The sequence below is a fragment of the Arachis hypogaea genome, chromosome 20 (assembly GCF_003086295.3).
Source record: "Arachis hypogaea cultivar Tifrunner chromosome 20, arahy.Tifrunner.gnm2.J5K5, whole genome shotgun sequence".
In the NCBI taxonomy this organism is placed as follows: domain Eukaryota; kingdom Viridiplantae; phylum Streptophyta; class Magnoliopsida; order Fabales; family Fabaceae; genus Arachis; species Arachis hypogaea.
This window is the reverse complement of record NC_092055.1, coordinates 141011891-141039761: the sequence shown is the minus strand read 5'-3', so window position 1 is coordinate 141039761 and position 27871 is coordinate 141011891. Positions and strand designations below refer to the sequence as shown.

General features: G+C 39.3%; 3 protein-coding genes across 18 annotated transcripts; 1 reads left to right on the top strand and 2 right to left on the bottom strand.

Moving 5' to 3' along the window:
- Nucleotides 1-756: 756 nt before the first annotated feature.
- On the bottom strand, nucleotides 757-6194 carry LOC112783286 (uncharacterized). 16 transcript variants are annotated; one of them, XM_025826174.2, is made up of 7 exons: nucleotides 5438-6194; nucleotides 5093-5239; nucleotides 3774-4009; nucleotides 3444-3675; nucleotides 2806-2985; nucleotides 2252-2431; nucleotides 757-1721 (listed from the first exon to the last, which is right to left on the bottom strand). In XM_025826174.2, exons 1-7 carry the CDS (start codon nucleotides 5871-5873, stop codon nucleotides 1588-1590), a joined length of 1545 nt encoding a protein of 514 aa, XP_025681959.1. In that variant the 5' UTR covers nucleotides 5874-6194; the 3' UTR covers nucleotides 757-1587. The 16 variants fall into 16 exon arrangements, with proteins under 16 accessions (XP_025681959.1, XP_025681951.1, XP_025681955.1 ...); XM_025826166.3 differs by having other exon boundaries at nucleotides 757-1397; XM_025826170.3 differs by having other exon boundaries at nucleotides 757-1295.
- A 1141-nt stretch (nucleotides 6195-7335) lies between these two features.
- On the bottom strand, nucleotides 7336-12455 carry LOC112783370 (5-methyltetrahydropteroyltriglutamate--homocysteine methyltransferase). Its single transcript, XM_025826302.3, has 12 exons — nucleotides 12184-12455; nucleotides 10857-11210; nucleotides 10665-10752; nucleotides 10323-10450; nucleotides 9838-10229; nucleotides 9581-9744; nucleotides 9266-9346; nucleotides 8993-9159; nucleotides 8807-8912; nucleotides 8429-8679; nucleotides 8117-8318; nucleotides 7336-8042 (listed from the first exon to the last, which is right to left on the bottom strand). The coding sequence occupies exons 1-12, from the start codon at nucleotides 12333-12335 to the stop codon at nucleotides 7680-7682; spliced, it is 2448 nt and encodes an 815-aa protein (XP_025682087.1). The 5' UTR covers nucleotides 12336-12455; the 3' UTR covers nucleotides 7336-7679.
- A 4976-nt stretch (nucleotides 12456-17431) lies between these two features.
- Nucleotides 17432-19195, top strand: LOC112786557 (uncharacterized). The gene has a single exon (XM_025829927.1). The coding sequence runs from the start codon at nucleotides 17432-17434 to the stop codon at nucleotides 19193-19195; it is 1764 nt and encodes a 587-aa protein (XP_025685712.1).
- The last annotated feature ends 8676 nt before the right edge of the window (nucleotides 19196-27871 follow it).

Genomic DNA, 27871 nt, shown 5'->3' with positions numbered 1-27871 from the left:
GAAAAAAGCTCATATTACACAAATCGGACCATGCGAGTTGTTTAATTTTAAAATTTTGCTTAAGAAATCGCATGGTCCAACTTGTGGTTGAGCAAATATGAATTTCCGAAGCTAGAAAACAGACCCTTCGAATTGTTTGTTGTTGTCAATTATTTTATGAAATGAAATATCAAACGCAATTCGGACCGTCCGTTTACTGATGAAGAACTCAAACTCTCTGAGTTTTGTTCCACTGACACCACATGGCTGTGAAGCACCTTAATTTTCCATATTCGAGTCTAACACCACTTTTTCTTCCATATTCAAATTAAAAAGTGGAATATAAGGAGATAATATATATTATATGTCAACGCTTGAAAAATAAGGTGTTCATTGCAATTTAATTTAATTTAATGTTTAAAAAATATTGGACTTTCATTAAAATCTGGATAACAAAAATGGCTACACTACTCAGAAATTAGATACAAACTATTCTTCTGTTTTCACTTAACGAGCAATTACAATCATGATTAGAATATTGATCGAATTGGATTGATATTATAACAATACTCTCCAGTTATACTAGTTCAGCTCAATGGACCTTAAGGATTTATAGGAATTTTCTATGGATAAAATTTGAATGATCAGACAAAAACCAAGAAGCTTTTTTAGAGCACTTGCACCAAAACTTTAGGATCCTTGTAGCTGAGTTTTTGTGTTTAGTGGAAAAAATATTGAGGGCAATGATATGATAAGTTTTGCATGATAAAAGACATCTTAAAAAAGTTCTTTTTTTTTTTTCATTATATTCAAAGTATTAGTTACGCCCTTTAAAGTTCTTTTCATCTAAAGATTTGATCCCCCAAATTTGATAAATAGCATAGTCTTGCCAAACACAATCCATTTCAGACTCGCAAACTATGATACACATTACAAGCAAGTCTGCAGATTCTTCTACCAATTTAGTTCTCAATGGGAATATTCGTAAGCAACCCATTTTTCATCACTAATTGGCATCAAAGTGCCACCTCCTTCAACTTCCACATTAGTCTCCCGCGAGTAAACTACCACCCTTTTTCTGCGTCCCGGGGAGCCTGATGCAGTGGAAGGCATATTGTTTGTGTTGGAAGCCATATTCTTGCTGTCTGAGAGTGAAGGTGTGGCTGCAGCCGCCTTGACAACTGATGAGAAAGAGTCCTTCATGCTGCCATTTGCGCATCCAGATGCATTGACAACTGATGAGAAAGAGTCCTTCATGCTGCCATTTGCGCATCCAGATGCAGAGGAGGACCCTTTCTTCTTTGTAACAACAGGCTCTGGAGATGGAATGGCAGTGCATGGGTTAGCACAAACTCTTCTCTTCTTTTCTTTTATTTTTTCGGTCAGAGTTTTACAGCAAACTTTAACACATTGTTTTTCTGTGTCAAATGAACTTATCAATGAATTACACATTATAAATCAACTGTATCGGTTCATCCCCGAAAACTAGGAAAAGCAAAAACAACAAAATCTATTTATCATATTTCTATTTTTTCTTCACAAAATTATAAAAATAGTAAACATCGAAAATAAAAAAAGAAATCAATCATGCCCTTATCTAGCTACAGGTCACTGTATAAAGGCAAAAAATCTGTCATTATAGGTGGCAAAAGGCACTAAAGCTATTAGCACAACATTTCCAAACATCAACAGTGGGAGGCCAGAAACTGCAGCATCCTCAAGGATTCTTATGCTTAGCGCTCCTGGAAATTGTCCAAAACCTTTCTTAAATTGAGTGCAGCATATCATCCACCATATGATGGACAAACCAAGACAGTTTTAATAGATTTTTAGAAAGCAACCTTTTGCTGTCTTTGAAGTGATTAAGCTAGACATTGACCTAATTAATTGAATTGGGTGAAGTTCTGATCTAAAAAGACCTACAATAACACTAAAAGCAGGACTTTCTAAGAGCATATTGGATTCTGTTTACTACTGTATTTGCAACCAAGTGAAAAACCATTGCAAACTTGCCAATTAGTTGTTGTCCCAAAAAAAGCTAATGGCAGTTTAGTTATTTAATAGATTGACTATAATGACCTTAACTTGAATTCTTAATTCTCTATCATTAACATTATGATCTAACTTATATATTCTCGAATGCTAAAGAATATAGTATTTGGCCTTAAGACACCAGAGAATTTACAAACTTCAGGTAAGATTCTGAGATTTCCCACAATCTTGTTTCAGAAAAGTGCAGCGAGTAAAAATGAAAATAGTTTTGAGGACTTACCCTTACTTTTGTTAGGTTGGCTTGATGAGATTACTCCAGGGATTACAGGATAGTTTGGATTAGCATGATGCTGGAATTCAGTTTGGACAGTTGAATCTAAGTAGTCAGGTACTGACTCAGGTTCAAGAGCTTTCCCCGGATGATCTAACAAAGGGAGTAAAGACCTCTGCTCTGACTTGCCTGATCAAAACACCAAGCAGAAATAAAACAACCAGCATTTCAGAGTAAATACCAAGATACCAGGCACTTAAACCTTAATAAAAATATAATAATAAGAAAAAAATATAACTTAATATTTTAATATTTTTTTTATAAATATTTTAATGGCAGTTTAGTTATTTAATAGATTGACTATAATGACCTTAACTTGAATTCTTAATTCTCTATCATTAACATTATGATCTAACTTATATTTTCTCGAATGCTAAAGAATATAGTATTTGGCCTTAAGACACCAGAGAATTTACAAACTTCAGGAAAGCTTCTGAGATTTCCCACAATCTTGTTTCAGAAAAGGGCAGCGAGTAAGAATGAAAATAGTTTTGAGGACTTACCCTTACTTTTGTTAGGTTGGCTTGATGAGATTACTCCAGGGATTACAGGATAGTTTGGATTAGCATGATGCTGGAATTCAGTTTGGACAGTTGAATCTGAGCAGTCAGGTACTGACTCAGGTTCAGGAGCTTTCCCCGGATGATCTAACAAAGGGAGTAAAGACCTCTGCTCTGACTTGCCTGATCAAAACACCAAGCAGAAATAAAACAACCAGCATTTCAGAGTAAATACCAAGATACCAGGAGCTTGCACCTTAATAAAAATATAATAATAGTAACAATACAAATTCTTTGGCGAATTTTGTGCTTTCCAGGTTCCAAATATTCTATAAAGTCACATTTATTTGGAGTTAAATGCAAAAAAAAAAAAAAAAAAAAAAAAACTAAAGCAGAATTCCCTGCCTCAGTTGCTTTAATGGGATATGCAGCTCATTTATTCCTCCTCTTGCTGCTCATCTATATTCTATGGTTAGATTCAGAGGGTTTTACATGTAATATGCAGCAAGAGCAGGAAGCTAAGTTGTGCAGAAGTTCACTTACTGCATTTCAATGATGATCAGTCCTCAGCATTTATAGGTCAATAAATATTCAGATCCATATTTGTGGACATATTATAAAATGGAAAATTATGAAACTACCTTTTTGTTCTTTTAAAGTGGTGTATGCAACCTTTGCTGCATTCATCTCTGCCTGTTTCTTGGTTTTGGCTTCTTGACCAGTGAAAACTTTCCCTTCAACTTCCACGTATGAAATAAATGTCGGAATATGAGCTTCGCCAGATCTTTCTGTATTATAAGAAGGCAGGCTAAATCCTTCCTTTTGGACCAATTCTTGTAAAAGGTTCTTGTATAATACGGAATTATCCTGAATCTTTTCAGAAATCATATGCATGCAAGCAACATTAAGAAAAAGAATTAAGATGTTATACAAGAAATTTCAGTAAATGGCTATAGGTGAATAAGACTAACCTCTTGAAATCCTCCCCGCAATAATGACAATAAAGCAACTTCAGCTGCTGCATGTTCAGCATCCTTCAATTTAGAAAAGGCGGTAGGACATTCGTAGGTCTGTCCATCAAGTGTGACTTTGCACTTGAAACGCATGGCATGAGGAGGGCCCTCCCACTCGGAAGTGTACACCGGTAACGGTAGGTTTTGCTTTTGAGCATAGTTTTGTAGTTGATTCTTGTACAAGTGTGCCATATCTGTAACAAATACAACGGGAAGAGAATATAACAACAGAACTTCTAAATTAGAATATGTGTATATATCGAATACCAACTATATCAAACCATGAGTGTCATACATACAAGAAAATAGATCATGAAATATACCATATTCAAAATAGACAACTACAGCTAAAGTCTTTTTCCTAGAATGACAAATTAGAATTTATACAACTTAACAAGTCTCAACAAAAAAGATATAAACCACAAATTTTGAGCCACCATTCAATCATACACTCACATGCATAAATATATGGTGAATGCTATCCTACCCTCTCTAAAGTAACATGCAAGTTACTCTCTCTGATGTGTCATATTTTAATTGGGTGTTTATTTAATCTGAGTTACTTTAATCTCATGAAAGTTAATAATATCTTGGAAGACGGTGATACTTAGGAGGCACAACGACAACAAAGGAATGGGGAGAAGTAAACGCAATTAGAGAGAATTGGAGTACCTTTTCTAAATTGAATGATTTGGGAAGAGAAAACAAGACACCCAATGAGACAGTGATGCTTGGGAAGCGTAAAGACGACGATGAAGGAGTACAATGGGGAGGAGTAAACGTAATTAGAGAGAGTTGGAGTACGAAAAAATGATTTGGGAAGAGAAAATAAGACACCCAATGAGACGGTGATGCTTGGGAGGCGTAATGACGATGACGAAGGAGTGAGGAGGAGTAAACGCGATTAGAGAGAGTTGGAGTACCTTTTCTAGAAGAATGATTTGGAAAGAGAAAACAAAATACTAATGAGACGGTGATACTTGGGAGGCACAACGACGACGAAAGAGTGGAGAAGGTAACTCAGATTAAAATAAACACCCAATTAAAATATGACACATTATAGAGTAGAAATAAATAGATACAATACTAACAATAGTTTATACAATACCACATGCAAACTTGTGAATCATTCATCATTTTGGATCATTAAATTGAGAAAAGAAAGAACCTACACAACTGGAAATAATTTTAGCATATAAGCATGCTAAACAAATTAAATGTCAAACTAATCAAACAAACTAACAATAACGGAAGCAGAGAAAGAGCAGTTGACTCACTTTTCCGATCTGCTGTTGTCACGGTATCTCTAGCAGCTGTAACAGGGCCAATTATCTGAGAAATTTGGCATCCTCCTTCTAATTTCTGTGGCAGCACTTTACTTGTGGGTAGTATGTTGTTGATACCAGTGCTCGCACTAGGGGTACCTGAAATATACCAAAATCAATCTCATTTTAACAATGTTCAATAAGATCTTATCCATGCATCTTCAATTCAAACAAGTACAAAGTCAGATTATTTCAGTTTGGAAAAAACCAATTCATTTTGTGTTATAAATGAAACTCTCAGAATCACTGATTTGATATCACAAATTTACAATATGAGAATGCAAAGAAAAGACGTACAGTGATGTGAAGGAGCCGATGAAGCAGCGGAATGAGCAAAGAGAGAAGGATGCTGCGGGAAAGAAGAGAGTCCCGGGAAGAGGGTGGGTTGGGGGAAAGAATCCAAGCCTGGGAGAGTAGGAGTGCCGGTGATTGGAATGTTGTTTGGCTTGGGCTTGGGCCTAAGCATGAGCCTGGGCTTTGGGGGGAAAGGAGGAGGGGAAGGGTTTATGACGGAGGGCTGTTGGGAAGAGAGATGCTCGAAGGCGAGCATAGCGGCATTGTTCTGAGCTTCCTTCGAATTCCGGCACAGTGACGGCGTCTCGTAACGGATTCCGTTAACAGTGACGGCGGCAGTGAAGCGAGGGTTATGATCGGGGCCGTCTCTGGTGGTTTCGTACTCCGGCAAGCTCCATGACCTCTTCTGGCACAATTCTTGCACCTTCGTTTTGTACATTTGGTATTGTGGGTGTTTGGTGCCTTCTTTCTGAATTCTGATTCCAATTTATTCTTTTGTGACTCTATTTTAGTGTTTTATTATGGAAGTGCCACTGTTACCTACCTCCGCTCACGTGCTTCAGCTGTAGCATCAGGAATCTCTCAGGTTCAATTGCTCAGGGTAGAGTCTTCAAGCTGACTTTCTTAGAAATCTGTATGGTATCTGCATGATGCATCTAAGGGATTAGATTTGGTACAAACAGAGAAATTTGCTTAATTGGTTAATGGGGGAATTACTACTTGGTACGAATTTTGGCACCGGAAATACCAACACTTTGACAATTTTATAGTTAGGCTTGTTTGGTGAGCTTCTAGAAAAAAATCTTTTTTTAAAAGATTTTATGAAAAAATAAAAGTAATTTTATGTTTGAATATTTTATGTAAAAAGATTTTTTTATATATTAATTATATTTAAATATAATAATATAAAAATATTTATTTATTTATTTATTAATTATTACATGAAAAATATGTTTTTTTAAAGAAAAAAAATCTTTTTAAAAAAGATGTAAATTACAACTTTTTAAAAAAGATATATTTTTTAATTTTTCTAATACTTTTTAAAAATTTATTAAACACACTAGAAAATTAAAAAAAAAATTTATCAAAATAATAGCGTCTAAACAATTACTTACTAGTAAGAAAGTTTATATTCTATTGGTCCCCTATCATGAATTTTCTTTTTTTTTTGTTAATAAAATTTTATTTTTATTTTTTGGTTTAAAAGTAAAATTTTAAAATTGTCAGTTTTACACCCAAATAAGGAGTACTCTTTTGGTAACTATGAATTTTTTGTCTAAAGTAGAAGAACGAATTCTCAAATAAAATTAAAGTTTTAAAAATTAAACCAATCATTAAATTAGTAGAATTAAAAATTCAAAGGTTCAATCAAGATTTATTTAAAGTTGAATCGAATATAATAAAATAATATATTTTATACGTAATTTTAAAAACAAATTTTTTTTGTGATTTATTATTTTAAATTGGTTAAACGTTTTTTTTTTTTTTGTGATTTATTATTTTGATAGATTCTTTTAGTTTTTTTTACCGTATCCTCTATTTCGATGAGCCATAGACCAATTGATTGCTATATGTTTTGATAGGTTCTTTGTCAAGGGATTTTTACTTTGCACTAGACTGGTTTGGCAGGCCGATTTTCGATTAACTTTTTACATTAAAATAGTTACACTTGATATAATAGAATAACAAAATTTTTTTATAATAGTGACCAGTCTCTCTATCTAAATTATATAATTACATGGGCAATAAGGCAAAGAGGTAGAATGATTCACATTCTTTCTTATATTTTTGAAATATACCTGGAATAAACATTGATTTGATAGTCGGAGTATTTTCTGCATATACACACTCCGAAGTCCGAAGCATTACTTGATATCATCTACCAAGGCGAAGTTCAGGGATACCAAAACAATTAACATAATTTTTTTTATAAACTGAAGCTTTCATATTCTTCTCTCAAGATTGGTGAACAAGGCTACATCGGAATCCAATTATACTGGATGGAACAAAACTAATAGCTGCGATTGCATATCAATAAAGATTGAGCAATGCTAAAAAAATACAAAATATTTATCTAGCAGTATAAGGCTCGGTGGGGAAGGGGGAAGAATTGCTCAGAGCATCACCAAACTAAGCACCTAAAATTTTTATAAACTAAAAACTCGGTTATTTCAACACACACAAAACAGCAAATATAAGCAGAACCATCTCTGTTGGCTACTGATACTCTCCTTTCCTACAGTGTTCACTTGCCAAGCTGCTTGCGGATGACCTTAGTGGCTTCAACCATGTTTGTGAGTGCAGGCTTCACCTCCGGGTACTTGCGGGTCTTGAGCCCGCAGTCAGGGTTGACCCACAAAATGTCCTTCTCAAGCACTGCAAGCATCTTGTTGATCCTCTCAGCAATTTCTTCCGTTGGTGGTATTCTTGGGGAGTGAATGTCATACACCCCAGGTCCAATTCCAGCTCCATACTTCACTCCTTCTCTGAACACTGATAGTAGCTTCTCATCTGAACGTGAGTTCTCAATGGTGATCACATCAGCATCCATATCAATGATTGAGTGGATGATGTCATTGAAGTTTGAGTAGCACATGTGGGTGTGGATCTGCCAAATATATACAAGATTATTGAATGTAGAAGAAAAATAGAAAACAGAACAAAGCTATAATTGGGAACTACCTGAGTAGTATCTTGCACGCCAATATTGGTGATCCTGAAGGAATGAACTGCCCACTTCAAGTAATCGGCTTGCTCCGACTTCCTCAACGGCAAACCTTCTCTCAAAGCAGCCTCATCAATTTGGATAACAGTAATACCTGCCTTTTCAAGGTCTTCTACTTCATCCTTGATAGCCAAGGCAATCTGATAGGTAGTCTCGGATCTGTAGATGAATTTTTAAACCATCTTAGGACTAACAACATGCTGATTCCAAGTTATTTCCATTTTCCTGAATGTATTTGAAGTTTATTCTTTTAGGCCTTGGGTATATACCTTGGCTGATCATTACGAACAAAAGACCAGTTGAGAATAGTGACGGGGCCAGTAAGCATTCCCTTCATTGGACGCTTGGTCATGCTCTGTGCAGCCGATGACCAGAAGACGGTCATCGGTTTTGGGCGGCTCACATCACCATAGATGATTGGTGGCTTCACACAACGGGATCCATATGACTGCACCCACCCATTTACAGTAAAGGCAAAGCCAGAGAGTTGCTCACCAAAGTACTCAACCATATCATTCCTCTGCAACAAAAGGGATAAGTAATTAGTGGAACCATAATTGGAATTGGAAACATCGCATTATGGTTAGAAAATATAGGAAGAGCATGATATTCTTCAGAAAGAAAGAGATGAAGAATATAGAACGGACCTCAGGCTCCCCATGTACCAGGACATCAATGTCAAGCTCTTCTTGAAGTTCAACAACTTTGCGGATTTCCTCCTTAATTGCTTTAACATATTCATCCTCAGAGATCCTGAAAAGTATAATATTAGTCAATAAATAAAAAAGGGCATACTCAAATAAACAAGTCTGGATAATCTAAGCATATGTTACTTGTTGGCCTTGTATTCTCGGCGCACCCTCCTCAGTTCTACAGTCTGAGGGAAGGATCCAATCGTGGTGGTCGGAAGGATTGGAAGGTTAAGCTTCTTTTGCTGAGCATCCAGTCTAGCAGTGACATTCGTAGCACGGCGATGGTCAGAACCCTTCAAAGCAGCAGCCTGAGAGGGAAAGGAAAGAAGTCATAAGTAATGAGAATAAATTTCACCAGAGTCAACTAAACAAAAATGAGCATCAGAACCGAAACAACAAAACATAAGCACTCACAGCTTTCTGAACATCTGCGTTAGTCACTCTTGGAGAAGACTTTCTTGAAGCCAGAGCTGAAGCATTAGAAGAAAAGAAGGCCTGGAAAGGAAACCACAAGAAGATGATTACATGAATGACGTAGCATTAGGGAGAGAAAAAAAGTAAAACAAAAACAACTTGGAAGAGAGATAACAATTTCGTTTTGCTGTGAATATTTGTAGTTTCTGCAACAAAGAAGCTACAATTTTATGGGGTACAAATATCATCCAGTTATTTAAAAACTTATCATGTCTAATCACTAATGTGAACTGCAGTAAGTAGAATGAACGTTACCTCATCCGTTTGACCAGACAATGCTTTAGCCAACGCATTTACTTCAACAACTTTTTGGGCAGCAAAAGCCAGCCATGATTTGATCTCATTATCCAACTTGGTCTCATTAACAAGATCAACAGCAGTATGAAGAAGTGAGCAAGAGCTGGACACAACAAGATTATCTGCACAGAATTTAGAAAATAAGGATATCATATGACTATATTAACTGCAGAGGTCTCCCAAAATTTTGCATAGAATGTGTAATTGTGATATACCTTTACCCACAATGCCCTCAAGACTCTTTAATGTATTCAAAGAAGCAGATAGATCATTAGCCCAAATGTTCCTTCCATCAACCACTCCAGCAAAGAGGTGCTTTCCACTAGGAAATCCACCCTTAATCAAATCAAGAGTCTTAGTTCCTCGGACTAAATCGAATCCAAATGCTGTGACGCCACTTAGAGATGTGAGGGTCTTGTAAGCCTCAGCGGGCACGTCAGCAAAGTAAGTCTCAATAAGTACATTTAATCCAGATAAAGAAGACGCAAATTCTGAGTATGCTGCAGTAAATGCTTGCAATTCTTTTGACTCAAGATCTAAGACGAGGGCAGGTTCATCAAATTGAATCCATGAAGCACCAGCTGCCTTAAGATCAGCCACAACCTCCCTGAGTTCATAGTTATAAGCAAGTTAGAGAAATAACATGAATATAATCACGAAGGTATAAAATTCAATAGCTGTATGCAAGTTAAATCATTACTTGTAGACTCCAAGGACTTTTGGGAGAAGAGAAAGAAGACAAAAGGATTTATCAACACCCTTGGCAGGTTTAGAGAGCAACAAGTATGTTACCGGACCAACAAGGACTGGAACTGTATCTACTCCAAGCTGCAAAAGAAATTAAGTATTCAATATTGTAATGAACTACGTTACGTAGAACAAAAAGTTGGCACATGAAAGATGGAATTAACCAAAAACAAAAAGAAATTTACTTATAGCAATAATCTCAAAATCTCTACTTAAGTAAGCTCCCAATACCTAACCTAACGTTTCCAAGTGATAAATAGTCAATGAGAATAATTTTAATACAAATAATACATACTGCCTTGGCCTCCTTGTACTCGTCTACTGCCTTGTGGGAAGCGTAAGTGAAGTTCATATCAGGTCCCAATTCAGGAACAATAAAGTGGCTGGATCAATGCACATATACAACAGATCAGAATTCAGATCAATAAAACTATGGCATCACGAAAAAGCAAACAACAAAAAGTAATAGCCATTATCCATCACTTACTAGTTGGTGTCGAACCACTTGGTCATCTCCATAGCAGGCACTGAGGCATTACCTCTAGCCATGGAGAAGTAGGTATCAAACCCAATCTCTCCACCACTCCAACCATATCTGGGTGGAACGGCGCCAAGCAAGGCACTGGTGTCGAGCATGTGATCATACCATGAGAAAGTGTTGCTGGGGATGTACTTGATCCCAGCATCTGCCATCTGCTTCCAGATGGATGCCTTGAGATCAGCAGCCACCTTCCTCAAATCCTCGGCGCTGCTCTTCCCCTCCCAGAATGACTCCAAAGCAAACTTTAGCTCTCTCTTTGGGCCCATGCGAGGATATCCAACAATATGGGATGCCATTGTTCTGGTACATCAAGACAGAATATGCAACCAAATCTCAGTTGTTTATGTGTGAAACTTTACAAAATTAACACAGCATAAGAAGTTTACATAAGCTAACAGCAAAAATTGCAGATAATTGAAGAAAATAAAGCAGATACAACCATAATCCGCACCAAGGTCACAATAGAATAGCATAAACAGCAAAAACACAATATTGAAACACAGTTAGCGAGTGTGAACTGGGATTTAAAACCATAAAGTCATTCAAATTAAATTGACTACTAACATGTGTTATGATTTTGTAGAGGGATATTAGGAATGCATCAAATCTATTTTATTTTTTAACACATGCATAATTAGCTTAAATTCTTATAACATATTCACCTGGAAACAGAACGTGCACATACAGGATAAAGAAATTAAGAACAAAAAAAACTCAATAATCATAAGTTTCTATTTATTTTTCAAGGTTACATATCAGTTGGAGGTTATTCAATTATGAGAACCCAAAATTATGATCTTTTAAATTGGTTGCAAAAAATCCAACAAAATGACACACAGAATCCATTTACTTACAACAAATCATGTTCATAAATTACAATGTTTGAAAACAACACTGTTGAATTACTATCATTATTATTACTAATTAAGCCATGAAAATTGAAGTGTAAGAAATGAATTTGGGAGAGCAAAAGCTATGGTTAGATCTATAGATTAAAACAATTCAAATAATCACCGAATCGGAACCACAAAATATCTTGCAGAATCGAAAAGAATGGGGCGCATGCATGTAAGCGTTAACATTTACCAGGATTATACCAATAACAATGAACGAATGTGTTATCAAATGAATATAAGAAACGAAAAAAAAATGTAGTTAGTTAGAAAAGAGAAGAAAAAGAAGCTTAAGGAAGGTGAAGAGCGTGTAATGAAGGGATATTTAATGGGGGAAAATGGAGTTTGATGAACGAAGGAGAGGGAGTGTCGTATCGTACCCTTGAATTGTGGGAGTTGTAGAGACCAATTCTTTGTTTGTGTGTGTGAAGAAGAGAGAAGAGCGCCACGAGTGAGGAGTGATCTTCGACGTATTTATAACAAATTTTTGTGTCCAACTAACGTACCAAACCGCCACCGTTTTCAGATTCATTACAGAAACAATTCAATTCAGATTTCAGAATATAAAAACAACACACTACTGCCTCTTAACACCATTTTGCATTATCTTTCACCTGACTATTTCTACAACACAAATATCAAAATATCAAAATATCCTTGAGATATATCAAATGGAATATAACTAAGTGGGAAAGTTTGTAAGATAATAAAAAATAAGTATAGAAAAGTTTTCAAGTTGTTTTAACTATTGATTTCGATTAAGGAAAAGTCTAGGGGCCAGCAACTTTATTAAATTTTGGCCAGCATGTAACCAGCAAAGAAAAGTGAGTCATTAGATAAAATTTCATACCAATCTCACACCATTAAAACCATTATTGATGGCTATTTGATGGCTACATATCACAAAAGTTGCTGGCCCCTAACATTTCTCTTCAATTAATATATATTATATAATATATATTATATATATTTTTTATAATTCAAATCAACAGTGCTGGAATACCAGTGTTCTTGGTACACTTGAAACTCTTCTATAAGTATAATCTCAAATTGTCTTAGTGCTGATAAAAATATTTTTGAATTTTATTATTGATAAAAATATTTTAAAATAATTTAAAAACATACTAAAAATATTTTGTCGTAATTAAATATCTACTTTGTTAACGAAAAAATATGACATATATCTCACTTGTTAATGTCTAACTCTCATTTGTCATGTACGAAATTTTGTTTGTTTCAGTCACTTTTTTTCGTTAACATAAAATGAAAAATGCATTTTTCTCATATTTTTAAATAATTTAAAGATATTTTTGTTAATAATAAAATTTAAGAATATTTTTTTAGTAATAAAATAATTCGGATGTATTTTTGTTGTTTATCCAAAAAATAAATATTTAATCACTTTTAACTTAAAATAATAAAACTTACAATAAAAGTTATAAATTTAATGATGTTATTTTATCAAGTTTTTACAGGTATTTTTTCCATTAAAAGTGTTTCTATTTAATAACCTAATCAATTATTAATATAAAGTATTTTACTATTCTTTGTGTTTAATAATATTTTAAAACTAAATAAATTATAAGTTTTATATTTAAAAAAAAAATAAAAAAAACCTCATGACAGACATTAATTTTGCAAAAAAAATGTATATTTTCTGCTCATAACAAAAACCATCCAGCTGAGTGAACTTGATATCAACTTGATATAGTAGTAAGAGTGAGAAAAAATAGCACAATTCTTTCTTCATTTACTCTTTGAACAATAAGATAGTTTTCAAAAAAAAAAATTCTAATAATTCTCCTAATTATTTTTTATGTAAGTTGTGGTACGTCAAGCGTTTGGTAAGGGACTAAACTGTCTCCGTGGTTGGTGATTGAAGAAGTTGGTCAGTGATGGCCGATGGGTCACCTCCCTCGCTTATTTATTTATTTATTTATTTATTATTATTATTATTAGAGTTAAGTACGATTTTGGTTCCTAGCATAGAGGCAAAAATTTTATTTTGTTCTCGACCTTTTTTTTACTACAAAATAGTTCCCAAGATTTTAGTTTGTTTTAAAATTGTTTTTTTTTTTCAAATTTTTTATTTTTATTACCAAATTACCTTTAATAAAAAATAAAAAATAAATAAATAAAAAAGAAAAAAAACGCGTAAAGTAAAGGGGAAAGAGGGAAGCGGTTACCCGAAGGGAGAAGGGTGGGGGAGGGGGGAGGGAGTTCGGGAAGAAGAGAGGGAAGGGTCCTCGCCGTCGCCGTGTTCTTCGCCGCCGCCGCCACTTTTCGCCATTCTATTATGTTGTTAATTTTTTATTATTATTGTTTCTGCTTGTTTCTGCTTCTGATTGATTATATTGTTTTATTGTTATGGTTGTTGTTGTTTTGTTTTTGTTTCTGCTCCTGCTTCTTCTGTTTCTATTTGATTCCATTGTTGATTCATTAGTGATTTATTGTTGTTGTTGTTGTCCTGCTGCTTCTGTTCGATTAATTGTTGTTACTTCTGGTTCTGTTTCTGCTTGTGCTTCTCCTAGTGCTTCTGCATGATTTTGGGGAAGAAGGAGAAGGAGCAGTTTGGTTCGAATGACAGTTTTAAAACAAACTAAAACATTTGGGACAATTTTGTAGCAAAAAAAAAAATTGGAGACGAAATAAATTTTCGGCCTCTACCTTAAGGACCAAAATCATACTTAACCATTATTATTATTATACGTGCACCGCTACAACTTTTACATTTTTTGGCTGTTTGCTAGTTTTTTCTTTTTTTTTTTGAGAAAATGACAAATAGGTCCTTAATCTTTTGATCCGCGGACATTTAAGTCCTCAAGGATTTGAAAATGCATTTAAGTCCCTGACCTTTTTAAAACCTAGATATATCGATCCCTCGTGTTCACTTGGGTCTGTCAGACCCAACAGAAAAATTAAACGTGACTTTCGTCGTACTGACCTAATTGATATGGATGCACATGTGAGAGTTTTTAAAATGGAATAAATTAGACACAGGATCGATGTGTCTAAATTTTAAAGAGATCAAGAAGTTAAATGTATTTTTAAATCCTTAGGAACTTAAATATCCGCAAACCAAAAAATCAAGGATCGATTTGTCCTTTTCTCTTTTTTTCATTACTAATTTGTAATAATTTCAATAAATTAGACAACTAGTTTAGAGTTTTAAACAATTTTTAATACCAAAAACAAGAATTGAACTTTCATAACGTAGCTAAGAAAAAAAATCCGTTTGTTTAACCACAAAGTACTTTTGTTGCTTTAACATTGCATTTTCATATTAATTAATTTAATTGGGGATTTAGTTGGTGGAATTTTAAATACCATGTGATCAATTTGATATTTTTATGACATATTTAATATTTTGGAGAATTTGTTTTTTACCAATAATTATTTAGTTGGTGGAATTTTAAATACCATGTATATTTCTAAAAGGTCATCCTAATATGATTATATTATGATAATTACTGTAACTATATATAATATTTTAAAAAATATTATTAAAATTAAAATAATATTTTTATTGTTAAATAATATCTTTTAAAAAATATTACTTAAAATAGTATTACCAAAATATCAAAAAAATATATTACTTGAAGTATATGGAAAACATTATTGATATAATTGAATAAACGCTTGACTCACCAAATCAGGAAGGTGGAGCTTTGAAAGCATAATATCATATCAAATCAACAACCAAAACCAGAAATAATAAGGAAGATACAAAAGATTCACGACCATCAAAAGCAATATATATGGTAAACTAACGTTTATGAGAGGAATATAGAAAAAGGCACACCTGAAACAAAGACAAAAAAGATAGGTTAAGAAAAATTAAAATTTTGTTTCTTTGTAAATGGGTTTTCTTTGTTTCTTTGTATGAATTTGGGATTAGTTCATAGAGTCCTCATTCTCTAAGTTGAGTTAGCTCTTTTTTTTTTTTTTTAAATATAAAAGACAGAAGTACAAAATTTTGTATTCTTATATTCTGTATGGTGATAAACTAGAACAAATTATAAAAATTTAATTTATTCTCATTTTTTTTCATTAAAAAAATTTGAGGCAAAAAAATATAATAATAAAAAATATAATTATAAAAAATTAACAAAAATAATAAAAAATAAAAAATAAGTTGTGTCCTTTGTTAGTGTTCAGTGTCCTTAAACATATTATTTCTGTCCATGTCTCTTTTGTCGAATACAATTTTATGTTTTTACTATTAAACCAAATCAAAATTTACAACATAACATATGTCTATGGTTGAATCTGTATGTATTTTTATATTCGAAGACAAATCTAATATTTTTATTAGTATAAATTTCTTATTCTCCGATCAAGTATTTGTGTTGGAACAAAAGAGTTGAAGGAAATGTATGCATGGTATTGCAGGAGAGGAGAAGGGGATCAGGAACAAGAATGGGTTCAAGAACATGTGTGTGAAGAAAGATGGATGAAGATGAAGAAAAAAGAACAAATGTTTATGTTGCTTGTGGGTGAACGAGTTGCTTCTTCCACATGAAAGAGAAGGAATGTGTTTTTATGCTATTTGTCTCATTATAATTTATTATATAGAGTCCGTTTGGAAAGTAGAAGAAGCTAATTTTTTTTTTTTACTTTTGGATTATGAAAAGTCATAATCTGTGTGTTTGGTATTATTTTAAAAAAAAATTTAACTTTTCGAAAAGTTAATTTGTAACTTTTTGAAGAAGTAGAAATATATGACTTTTCTACTTCTCAATAAGTCATTCTACCACTTACTTAAAAAAATTAATTTCAAAACAAAAAAATCTACTCCTTCTTGACTCTGTGAAAAATACTGACCTTTCACCACCATTTTTACGCAAGATATGCTAGAAGTACTAGCCTTCCACCATCATTCTCACGCAATGTTCCAAACTCACCATTTTCACGTAATAATTCATATGATGGAAATATTGATCATCCACTACCATTTTCAGACAATATTGTATCTGAACAACCTACTGTATATATTCCTTCTAAGTATTTTTTTATCATTTTTGTTACGGCCTGGCCCAAACCCTCTGCTGGCTTGGGCCGACCCGAGCTCCACCCGACCCGGGTGGTCAGGGATAAGGCGCTCCATCGCCGACCTGGACACGCGTCCGTAACAACTCACCCACAGCTGTGAAGGGAGCACCTCGAGAATAGTGGGCCTGCCTTTATAGAGCCCACCTCTGATAATATATAAGGGGAAGATTGTCTCTTCTCCCGAGGTACGTCACATATCACACCACTCTTTCTGCCTGCACATTTACTGACAAGAGCGTTGGAGTGTCTTTGCAGGTGGCACCCCCCTTTCTTACACGAAGTGCTCGGGTCCTTGCACACCCCTGACCGGCAGTCCACGACCCGACGAGCCCCTACTATCTCCCAGGATCTTCACCCGAACCGACCGGTAACCGACACACCAAACATTGGCGCCGTCTGTGGGGACTCGTCCATGGACTTCGTGCTAGTCGAAACGGAGACAGGCCGCGAGGCCGTACCCGGAGGCGACGCCGCCGGGACGGGAACCCGACAACATCCAAGGTCACCCCGAGGGACGCAACCCAATCACATGAAAGACGCCCCTTTGGGGGGATCGGAGACAACCACGCCAGAATAATGCAAGAGCTACGCCACAGGATGCAAGACTTGGAGCGCCGGCTAGCAGATAGGGAACGCGACCAACGCACCCCAGAGCAGAGTCACTCCCGCTCTCGCTCCAGGAGTCGCTCCAGACGCACGCCTAGCCCCCAACCTGAATCCGAAAGCACCGGGGAGAGAGGGCGCGCGAGAAGACGTCGTGACCCCGTCATTTACGCCAGACGCGAGGGGCGGCGTACCAGGAACCGCAGAGATGAGGACACTCGTCGGGAAAGCGATGAGAGAAGAACGACGGGAACACGGGGACCCGTAATAATGGGAGCAACCCCATTCCACCGTTCCATACTCGAAGTCCAGCTGCCGAAACACTTTGACAAGCCAACGGACATGAGGTACGATGGAATGCAAGACCCACTGGAACACCTCACGGCCTTTGAGGCCAGGATGAACCTAGAAGGAGTGGGAGACGAGGTAAGGTGCCGCGCTTTCCCGGTCACCCTAGCGGGACCTGCAATACGGTGGTTCAATAACCTCCCGCAGGCCTCGGTGACCCAATTCTCCGACATCAGCCACGCCTTCCTGGCTCAGTTCACGACTAGGATCGCCAAAGCCAAGCATCCAATCAATTTGCTGGGAGTGACCCAGAGAGCCGGGGAGCCGACCAGGAAATACCTAGATCGTTTCAACGACGAATGCTTGGAAATTGACGGGCTCACGGACTCGGTGGCGAGTTTGTGCTTAACGAATGGGCTCCTGAATGAAGACTTCAGAAAGCACCTTACCACGAGGCCGGTATGGACCATGCAGGAGATCCAGTGCGTGGCTAAGGAGTACATCAATGACGAAGAAGTTAGCAGGGTCGTGGCTGCCAATAAACGGCAACCCCCCTACAACCAAGCCCGACACTACGAGGGCAGAGAAAAACAGAAGGAACACGCCAGAGACGGCGGTCCGAACAAGGCGCCAAAGCCATTTCCCCGAGTTGGGAAATTCACCAACTATACCCCCCTCACGGCTCCGATCACGGAAGTCTACCAACAGATAGCCGAGAAAGGGATACTATCGAGACCCCGACCCCTGAAGGACAGGACGGGGGGAAACAAGAGCCTCTACTGCGAATATCATAAGGGATACGGGCACAAGACCCAAGACTGCTTCGATCTAAAGGATGCCCTGGAACAAGCAATCAGGGATGGAAAGCTCGCCGACTTCTCCCACCTCATAAGGGAACCGAGGAGACGGAATCGGGATCATGATAGCGAGGATAGGTCCCGGGCGACAAGACGACGTCAAGAACCCGAGGGAGACGACCACGGTCTCACGGTGGTGAATGTAGTAACAGCGAGGAATTCCGCCCCGAGGTCGAAATCGGCGCAGAAAAAAGACGCCAAGATCCTGGCGGTCTCCTCCTCATCCGCCAGAAGTTCCCGGGGACTCCCATCAATCTCTTTCGGCCCCGAGGACCAATGGTTTGACGAGGTACCGGAAAGTCCCCCCATGGTTATCACGGCCAGGGTTGGAACCGGACTCGTCAAACGGATCCTAGTAGACACGGGAGCGGACTCGAACATCATGTTTCGCAACGTTTTCGATGCCTTGGGACTGCGTGATGCCGATCTGGTGACCCACCAGCACGGCGTGGTAGGGCTGGGAGATCACTTCATCAAGCCAGATGGGATCATCTCACTCCCGACCTCCCTGGGACATGGACAGAGGCGAAGGACGATAATGGTCGATTTCGTCGTCTTACGAGACTCCACAGCTTACAATATCATCCTGTGAAGAAAAACCATCAACGACCTTGGGGCGGCGATTAGTACGAAGCTGCTCGTAATGAAGTTTGTTACTGATGACGGATCTGTAGGATCCATCAGAGGAGACTTAGAAACGGCAGTCGCTTGCGACCACGCCAGCCTCTCTCTCAGGAAAAAGTCCAAAGAAGCATCGGGGGTTTTCCTTGCCAACCTGGACGTCAGGATAGACGACAGGCCCAGACCTGAGCCAGAAGGGGATTTGGAAAAATTTAGGGTCGGTGACGGGGACGAGAAGTTCACATTCATAAACAGAAACCTCCCCCATGAGTTAAAAGAACCTTTGATGGAGATGATTAGAGCTAATGCCGACCTCTTTGCCTGGACACCAGCCGATAGGCCAGGGATAGATCCCCAGCTCATGTCACACCATCTGGCCGTCAAGCTGGAGGCCAAGCCAGTGGCCCAGAGGAGGAGGAAGATGTCACAGGAAAGAGCAGAAGAGGTGGCCAGACAAACGGCCAGCCTACTTGAAGCAGGGTTCATCCGAGAACTGGACTACTCGACTTGGCTGTCGAACGTGGTTCTGGTGAAAAAACACAGTGGGAGGTGGAGAATGTGTGTAGACTATTCCGACCTCAACAAGGCATGTCCTAAAGACTGCTATCCCCTGACCAACATTGACGCACTCGTCGACGCAGCGGCGGGGTACCGGTATCTGAACTTCATGGACACCTACTCTGGGTACAATCAGATACCGATGCACCGACCCGATGAGGACAAAACGGCGTTCATAACGCTGGGAGGGATCTATTGTTACAAGGTGATGCCATTCGCTATGAAAAACGCCGGCGCCACATACCAGAGACTGATGAACAAGATATTCAATGAGCTCATAGGCAAGACAGTAGAAGTTTACGTGGACGACATCCTCGCAAAAACCGCACGGCCCGACGATCTCTTGAGCGACTTGGGGAGCGTGTTCGCATCCCTCCAAAAACACGGCATGAGGCTCAACCCGCTCAAATGCGCCTTCTCCATGGAGGCCGGGAAGTTCCTGGGATTCATGATCACCCAAAGAGGAGTAGAGGCCAATCCTGAAAAATGCCAAGCGATCCTCCAGATGAGGAGCCCGGGTTGTATCAAAGACGTCCAACGGTTGGCGGGGAGGCTGACGGCTTTATCACGCTTCCTCGGCGCATCGGCAGCAAAAGCCCTACCCTTCTTCAATCTGATGAGGAAGGGGATAGCATTCGAATGGACCCCAGCGTGTGAGGAAGCGTTCAATCACTTTAAGGAGATCTTGGCAACGCCTCCGGTGCTCGGAAAGTCCAAGGCCGGAGAGCCACTCTACCTCTACCTAGCAGTAACAGAGGAAGCACTTGCAGCAGTGCTCGTAAGAGAAGAAGGGAAAGCTCAGCAACCAATTTACTTCGTAAGCAGGGCTCTACAAGGAGCAGAGCTGAGGTACAGCAAACTGAAAAAACTGGCGCTGACACTCCTAACCTCCTCCCGAAGGTTGAGGCAATACTTCCAGGGTCACCGAATAGTCGTGAGGACGGATCAAGCAATTTGCCAAGTGCTCCAAAAACCTGATTTGGCCGGCAGGATGATGACCTGGGCCATCGAGCTCTCCCAATATGACTTGCAGTATGAGCCCCGGCATGCGATTAAGGCACAGGCAATGGCTGATTTCTTGGTAGAGGTGACCGGTGATCCCCCCGAGGAAACGGGCACACGGTGGAGGCTCCACGTAGATGGGGCCTCCAACCAGACGTCCGGGGGAGCCGGCGTCATCTTAGAAAGCCCGGCGGGAGTCATTTACGAGCAATCGACCAAGTTCAAGTTCCCTGTGTCGAACAATCAAGCGGAATATGAAGCCCTCTTAGGTGGACTAACGTTAGCCCGGGAGGTCGGGGCAACAAGGTTGGAGGTATGCAGCGACTCACAAGTCGTCACCTCACAGGTAAACGGGAGCTATCAAGCCAGGGACCCCCTTCTACAAAAATATTTGGAAAAGGTGAGAGAATTAACAAGAGAGTTCCAAGAGGTCGCGGTCCAACATGTTCCAAGAGAAAGGAACACACGGGCAGACCTCCTGTCCAAACTAGCAAGCACGAAGCCAGGAGCGGGTAACTGATCTCTCATCCAGGGCATGGTGAAGGAACCGACCGTCGCCCTCCATTTGGCGGAGTCAAGCCCCTCCTGGTTGGACCCGATCATGAACTTTCTGGAACTTGGCAGGTTACCTGATGACGAGAAGGCGGCCAAAACATTGAGAAGGGAGGCAGCCAGATACGCAATCATACAAGGGCAACTGTTTAGGAAAGGGCTCAGCCAACCCCAGTTGAAGTGCTTACACCCCGACCAGACGGACTATGTACTTAGGGAAGTCCACGAGGGATGCTGCGGCCACCACATCGGGGGCAAGGCCCTAGCGAGGAAGCTCATCCGAGCTGGATATTACTGGCCATCAATGATGAAAGATTCCAGGGAATTTGTTAGAAAATGCGTAAAGTGTCAACAAAACGCCAACTTCCACAAGGCCCCAGCCTCTGAGCTGAGCCTGCTGACGTCTACATGACCTTTCGCCCAATGGGGAGTTGACCTTTTAGGACCTTTCCCGGTTGGCCCAGGACAAGTCAAGTATCTCATCGTGGCCATCGACTACTACACCAAATGGATAGAGGCTGAGCCACTGGCCAGCATATCTTCTTCCAATTGTAGGAAGTTCATGTGGAGACAGGTGATAACCCGTTTCGGTATCCCGGAGGTCGTCATCTCGGAAAATGAGACGCAATTCACAGACAAGAAGTACATGGAGTTCCTCACCGGCCTAGGAATAAAACAGAAATTCTCCTCAGTGGAACACCCCCAGACAAATGGACAAGTGGAGGCCGCAAACAAAGTCATCCTGCTTGGTCTCAAGAAGCGCTTAGACAATAAGAAAGGCGCATGGGCCGACGAGCTGGCTTCGGTCCTCTGGTCCTACCGAACAACTGAACAAAGCGCTACGGGGGAAACCCCTTTTCGCCTAACGTACGGGGTCGACGTGGTGATACCCGTCGAAATCTGCGAGCCGAGTCCACGTCTACTGCTCGCAGGTGTAGACGAAGCGGTAGAAAAGGACCTGGTGGAAGAGACCAGGGAGATGGCCCACTTGTCTGAGACAGCATTGAAACAAAGGATAGCTTTGCGCTACAATACTAAAGTCCTCAGAAGGGATTTTGAGGAAAGAGACCTCGTCCTACGACGCAACGACGTCGGTCTACCGACCCGGGAGAAGGAAAACTGGCGACGAATTGGGAAGGCCCCTACAGGATCAAAGAGGTGCTCGGTAAAGGCGCCTACAGGCTGGAAAGACTCGACGGCAGGGATATTCCGAGAACCTGGAACGCGATTAACCTGAGGAGGTTTTATTCATAGCTTGGGCTCACCGACCAACCGACCCGATGAGCTGGGTAGAGTTTTGCTTTGATCAAATGTTAATTCCCAGTTATTCGCTTTTATCAAATGCCTTTTGTGTTCATAAACATTGTCTAGATAATGACTAATTCTTACTTGTCCAAACTCTTCTATTTATTCTCTTTCAACGCGCACCTCACGAGGTCGCAATCACAAACGGCAACCCGGGACTGATCACCCCGGGAGGCCAGCGGAACCACGGCCATATCAAACGGCTTCATAAATAAAACCACAGCGGTTCCAATCGAATTACCAGCGCAAACGGCAAAACGGACACAAGCAATAAGCCCGCCTCGAAAAAACGGTAACAAAAATAAAACGACAAGCAAAATAAACGGTAATAACGACAAGTCGACCAAGCGACTAGTTAGCCATAAAAGTCACAAAGTCAGCCACAAAGTCACAACAAAAAGTTCAACAAATCCACACCAAGCCAAAGTTAAAAGAGATCATTTCCTAGGCATGTCAACAATTTTGCCATCTTGGATCATCTTGAAGACCCCAATGGCTGACGTGTCGAAGTCGGGAGCCACGATCTTCACCTGGGCCTTCAAAGCGTCCTCAGTCATGGAGATCGCGTTCTTCCCTTGCTCTTTGGTCGCTTTCAGCTTCTTCCTGAGCTCCTCGACCTCGGCTTTAGCGGCTTTAGCCGACGACACGGCTTGGTCACGCTCCTTCTCCAAGACCACCACCCGACCCTGAGCGGCGTTCAGCTGGCTCTCCAGGGTCATCTCCCGCTCAGCTAAACGGGCCACCGTCTCGTCGGAAGCCTTCAATTTCTCCTCGGCAGATGTCATTTTTTCCTCAGAAGCCTTGAGCTTCTCCCCCATCTCGGACAACTGGCTCTGGAGCAGCTCAACTTGCACCTTGAAATCATTGTTTGCCTTGCCAGAGGATTCGAGCTTCCTCCGGAGAGCCTGCATTCCCGACAACTCGAACTCAGCCTTTCGAGCTATCACGGCCCCCCGGAGCAAAGTCCGGTACATCCATCTCGCCTGTCCAGCCAGGTCGGTTCCATGAAAATGCTCCTCCGTCCCAGGGATCAGCTACGAGTCAATAAACTTTGTAGCATCGAAATTTCTTTCCATAATGGTGAGAGTCCCCTCCGGGCTCGCAGACGCCCTCCGCCTCTTAGGGGTGTGAATGAGTTCCACATCATCATCTTCCTGATGGGTAGAGGACGAATGCCCACCAACGACAACCTCAGGAAGGGGGGAAGCCTGCGACCCTTCTGGGTTCTTGTCCGACATGCCGGTATCCTGAGGAGAAGGCACAGCTTGATTCTCCTTCTCCCCGGAAGGCCTCTCCGACTTCCCGGCGTCTTTCTCTTCGGCCTTCTCCTCACCACTGTCCTCGAAGAAGGTCTTCATCAAATTTTCAAGCCCTGTCACTGAGGCAGACATCTCCACTGCAGCAAACAGATAAACGCATCAGTCGTCAGATCAAGAAAAACAAGCAATAATAAAGAGTACGAGCACAAAACAAAACAACTCACGGATATAGCTCCTGGCGGTCTCCCGTTCACCCATGAGAAGATGGGGGTTCACGGGGTTCTTTCCAAAGAGGGCAAACAACACATCAGCTATTTTCTTATCTACAGGGGACATCCTTTTGTACGTCACCTTAATAAAAGAATTAAACCCTGCCCCAAAACTCCAATAAGTTGGGATGAGGCGCTCCCCCTCTAACGATAACTAAAAGGGATGGCGACCCTTAGCAGGGCGAACTTTAAAGAATTTGTCCTTGAACCATGGTAAGAGTCCTCGAACAGACCAAATATCCTCCGACCTTGAGCAGACCGGAAAGAAAGGAACCCTTTCCTCGCCTTCCCTTGTTTGGAGGGGTTGGTGAGGTTGAAGAAAAAGAGGAAGACATCCACTGACGCCGGCAGCTCGAGATATTCATAGACCATCTCGAAACAGCGGATATAAGCCCAGCTGTTCGGATGGAGCTGCGACGGCGACACGGATATCCGACCGAGAAGAGACATCTGAAAGTCAGAGAAGGGTAGGCGAACGCCGACCTGGGTGAACATGGCCTTGTAAAACCAAATCCAGTCGGCAACCCGGGGAGAACGGAGGTTGATCTCGTACAACCGCTCGTCGGGGGCAGGAACGAAGGTCTCGTAGTTGGTCTCCTCGTCCGTTCCCCTACATAAGTACCCGGCTTGTCGGAATTCTGTCAGCTGATCCATCTGGTTAGGCAAGTCCTTTATGTCCGAGGTCACCCAAGCGTAAGGGTCGTAATTTGTGGCAGAAGTAGAAGTCCAAGCGACAACGCGAGGCATACCTACAACGGGGTACCACTCCGTTAGACTATGAGATCGGGAGCCCGGAAAACGCCCAGAAACTATGTTCATCCTACTGAACAGTTAAAATTAAGCATGGGAAAAGCTACACTTATCAAGCAAGCTACCTAAAAACCTACCCCGGAATGGTACCCCTCCCTTAACCCATTCACCTAAGCACTGGAAAGTCATCCAGCAACAAAAACCAAACGAAACAGCAGGAAACACAAAAGCAAATGCAAGCAATAGACATTCAACAACAAGGCAAAAAAGAGAGAAGCCTAAGGATTACCTGAATTTGTCGCGAAAAACTAAGAAAGACGAAGGGAAGATGCGTGAGGATATCACACCAATGCTCTGAGATCTTCGAAAGAGGGAGGAAGAGATAGCAAGAAGATAGAAGAAGCAGGAGTGTAAAAAATGGAGATAAAGCGAAAACAAACCATTTAAAACTATCCCCCAGGGAGCGCGAAAGACTGGGGGCAAAATAGTCTTTGCGTACGAGGATTCCCAACCCATTATGAGCATTCAATGCTCAGTACGGAGAACGAAGCGCTGAACGGTTACCTCAGTAACCAAAAGACACGCGCGCAGGGGGCACGTTCCCCCTACGGGCGGCCGATCTGGCGACGACCTATGAAGAAAGAGAGAACGCGCCACCAATAGTCCTCACGGCTACTACCACTGGCGCGTGGGGGCACTGTTACGGCCTGGCCCAAACCCTCTGCTGGCTTGGGCCGACCCGAGCTCCACCCGACCCGAGTGGTCAGGGATAGGGCGCTCCATCGCCGACCCGGACACGCGTCTGTAACAGCTATAAGGGGAAGATTGGCTCTTCCCCCGATGTACGTCACATATCACACCACCCTTTCCGCCTGCACATTTATTGACAAGAGTGTCGGAGTGTCTTTGCAGGTGGCACCCCCCCTTTCTTACACGAAGTGCTCGGGTCCTCCCACACCCCTGACCGGCAGTCCACGACCCGACGAGCCCCTACCATCTCCCAGGATCTTCACCCGAACCGACCGGTAACCGACACACCGAACAATTTTATAACTCTATTTTTTATTATTAAATTTGTATTTAACTGTGGTATGAAATTTCAGTTTTAATTTTATTTTTTTCATATGTAATTTTATAACTTGCTATTGTTTTCATAGTTAATTATAGCAAATTTTTTACCTCAATAAAGAAGAAGAGAGTTCTAATAGGAGCAAAAAAAATAAAAAACAGCAATAAAATATACATTGACACATATTTTATATTTTTTTTTTTATTTTCACCTACCATATCATACACAATATTAGTGATTAGGTTATGTAAAATCAACATTTAATATTGGAAAGTATTTGTTATCATCGTTATTTAATATTCATTCACTTCTGTAAAAAAAATATATTTTTTGAGTTATTTATTCAAACGCTACAACTTTAAAATAAGTATTTTTATAACTAAAAATCCAAACACAAAATAACTTATTTATAAGTTGCTATTAATAAAAATTCTTATATTTTAAGCTCTTCCTCCAAAAGAACTTATTTAACTTATGGGGAGTGCTAGGGGAACAATAAAAATTTTGAATAACATGAACAACCACTAATCAAATGAAAATATACTACACCTTAATTTAATGTTACTAATTAAATTTACTCTTTTAACCCTATTAATTCACATTGTTTACATATTGTTCAAAAATCTTGTTGGTTATCTATATTTTTGTTTAACTTATTTACTCAAACGGAGCATATTATCGCCTTAAGAAGCATATTGAAATCAAATTCTTGTAACTATCATCTCTATTCTACACTTCTTTGAAAACACTGTCTCCATTTTTATAATTATTATTTGCGAATATGATTATAAATTTATAACAACCACCATACGTGTAGTAAACTAAAATCAGCCAAAAAAAAAAAACATTAATCATCAATATTGAATATACAATAAAATATAAAATATATTTTAAAATAAGTTAAATTACAAATATATATATAAATTAATTTTAATAATTAATTTTAATTTTAACGTATAAATAATATTTTTGTTTGCTTAATAGTAAGTAAATAACAAACTAATTATTTCTTATCATTATTAGTAAGTTTTTAACAGAATAAGAGAATGCAACATATGATATCACTATCTAAATAGCTTCTTTATTTTGGGAGTCACTAAAATAAAGACGTTAAAAATATCTTTTTAAAAAAAAATTTTAATAATTAAAATTTAATATATATAATCTGATTAAATCGTGTTATTTTTGTTAAAATTAGGCTAGACAAATTTATCTGACCGAAAAATAGTAAATCAAATCTTGAACTAATCTAAATTAATATTATTTTTTATAGAAAATGACTAAAATAATTTTATTATATATATTAATTTTAAAAATCCTAAATTTTAATTTTCTATCGTAGAGTTGGGATTTAAAATTTTTAATATATATATATATATATATATATATATATATATATATATATTTTAATCATTCTCTATAATAAGGGTAATGTAGTCATTTTTTATAAAAAAAAATAATATTAATTTAGATCAGTTCAAGATTTGATTTACTATTTTTTCGGTTAAATCAATTTATTTAGCCTAATTTTAACAAAAATAACATAATTTAATCAATTATATATACTAAATTTTAATTACTAAAAAATATCTTTAAAAAAAGACGTTTTAGGCGTATTTATATTATCTGAGTAGCTCCCCTTTATTTTTGGCAATATTAACATCAATGTTTGATACCTATGCCATTGTATACGAATGGATGGTCCAAGCTAAGCCCGAATGCAAAAATCTTCTCAAGAGTATGAAAAATAATTAGAGTAGTGCTAGGGAGCCAATGGCCTAAGTGTACAATATGTACAATGGGCTAAATCGGTTTATGAATTAAATGAACATCACTTATACTATGCAGAATAACCATCCGGATAACCATCCGGATACCAAGGA

Coding starts and splice junctions, on each gene's coding strand:
- LOC112783286 (XM_025826166.3), bottom strand. CDS start 5,873: ATGTACAAAACGAAGGTGCAAGAATTGTGCCAGAAGAGGTCATGGAGC. Junction 5,240..5,437: donor ATCGGCTCCTTCACATCACT/GTACGTCTTTTC, acceptor GGTATATTTCAG/GTACCCCTAGTGCGAGCACT. Junction 3,676..3,773: donor TGCGGGGAGGATTTCAAGAG/GTTAGTCTTATT, acceptor ATTTCTGAAAAG/ATTCAGGATAATTCCGTATT.
- LOC112783370 (XM_025826302.3), bottom strand. CDS start 12,335: ATGAATCTGAAAACGGTGGCGGTTTGGTACGTTAGTTGGACACAAAAA. Junction 8,680..8,806: donor TGGTACATGGGGAGCCTGAG/GTCCGTTCTATA, acceptor CTTTTGTTGCAG/AGGAATGATATGGTTGAGTA. Junction 8,319..8,428: donor GTTCGTAATGATCAGCCAAG/GTATATACCCAA, acceptor ATTCATCTACAG/ATCCGAGACTACCTATCAGA.
- LOC112786557 (XM_025829927.1), top strand. CDS start 17,432: ATGCAAGAGCTACGCCACAGGATGCAAGACTTGGAGCGCCGGCTAGCA.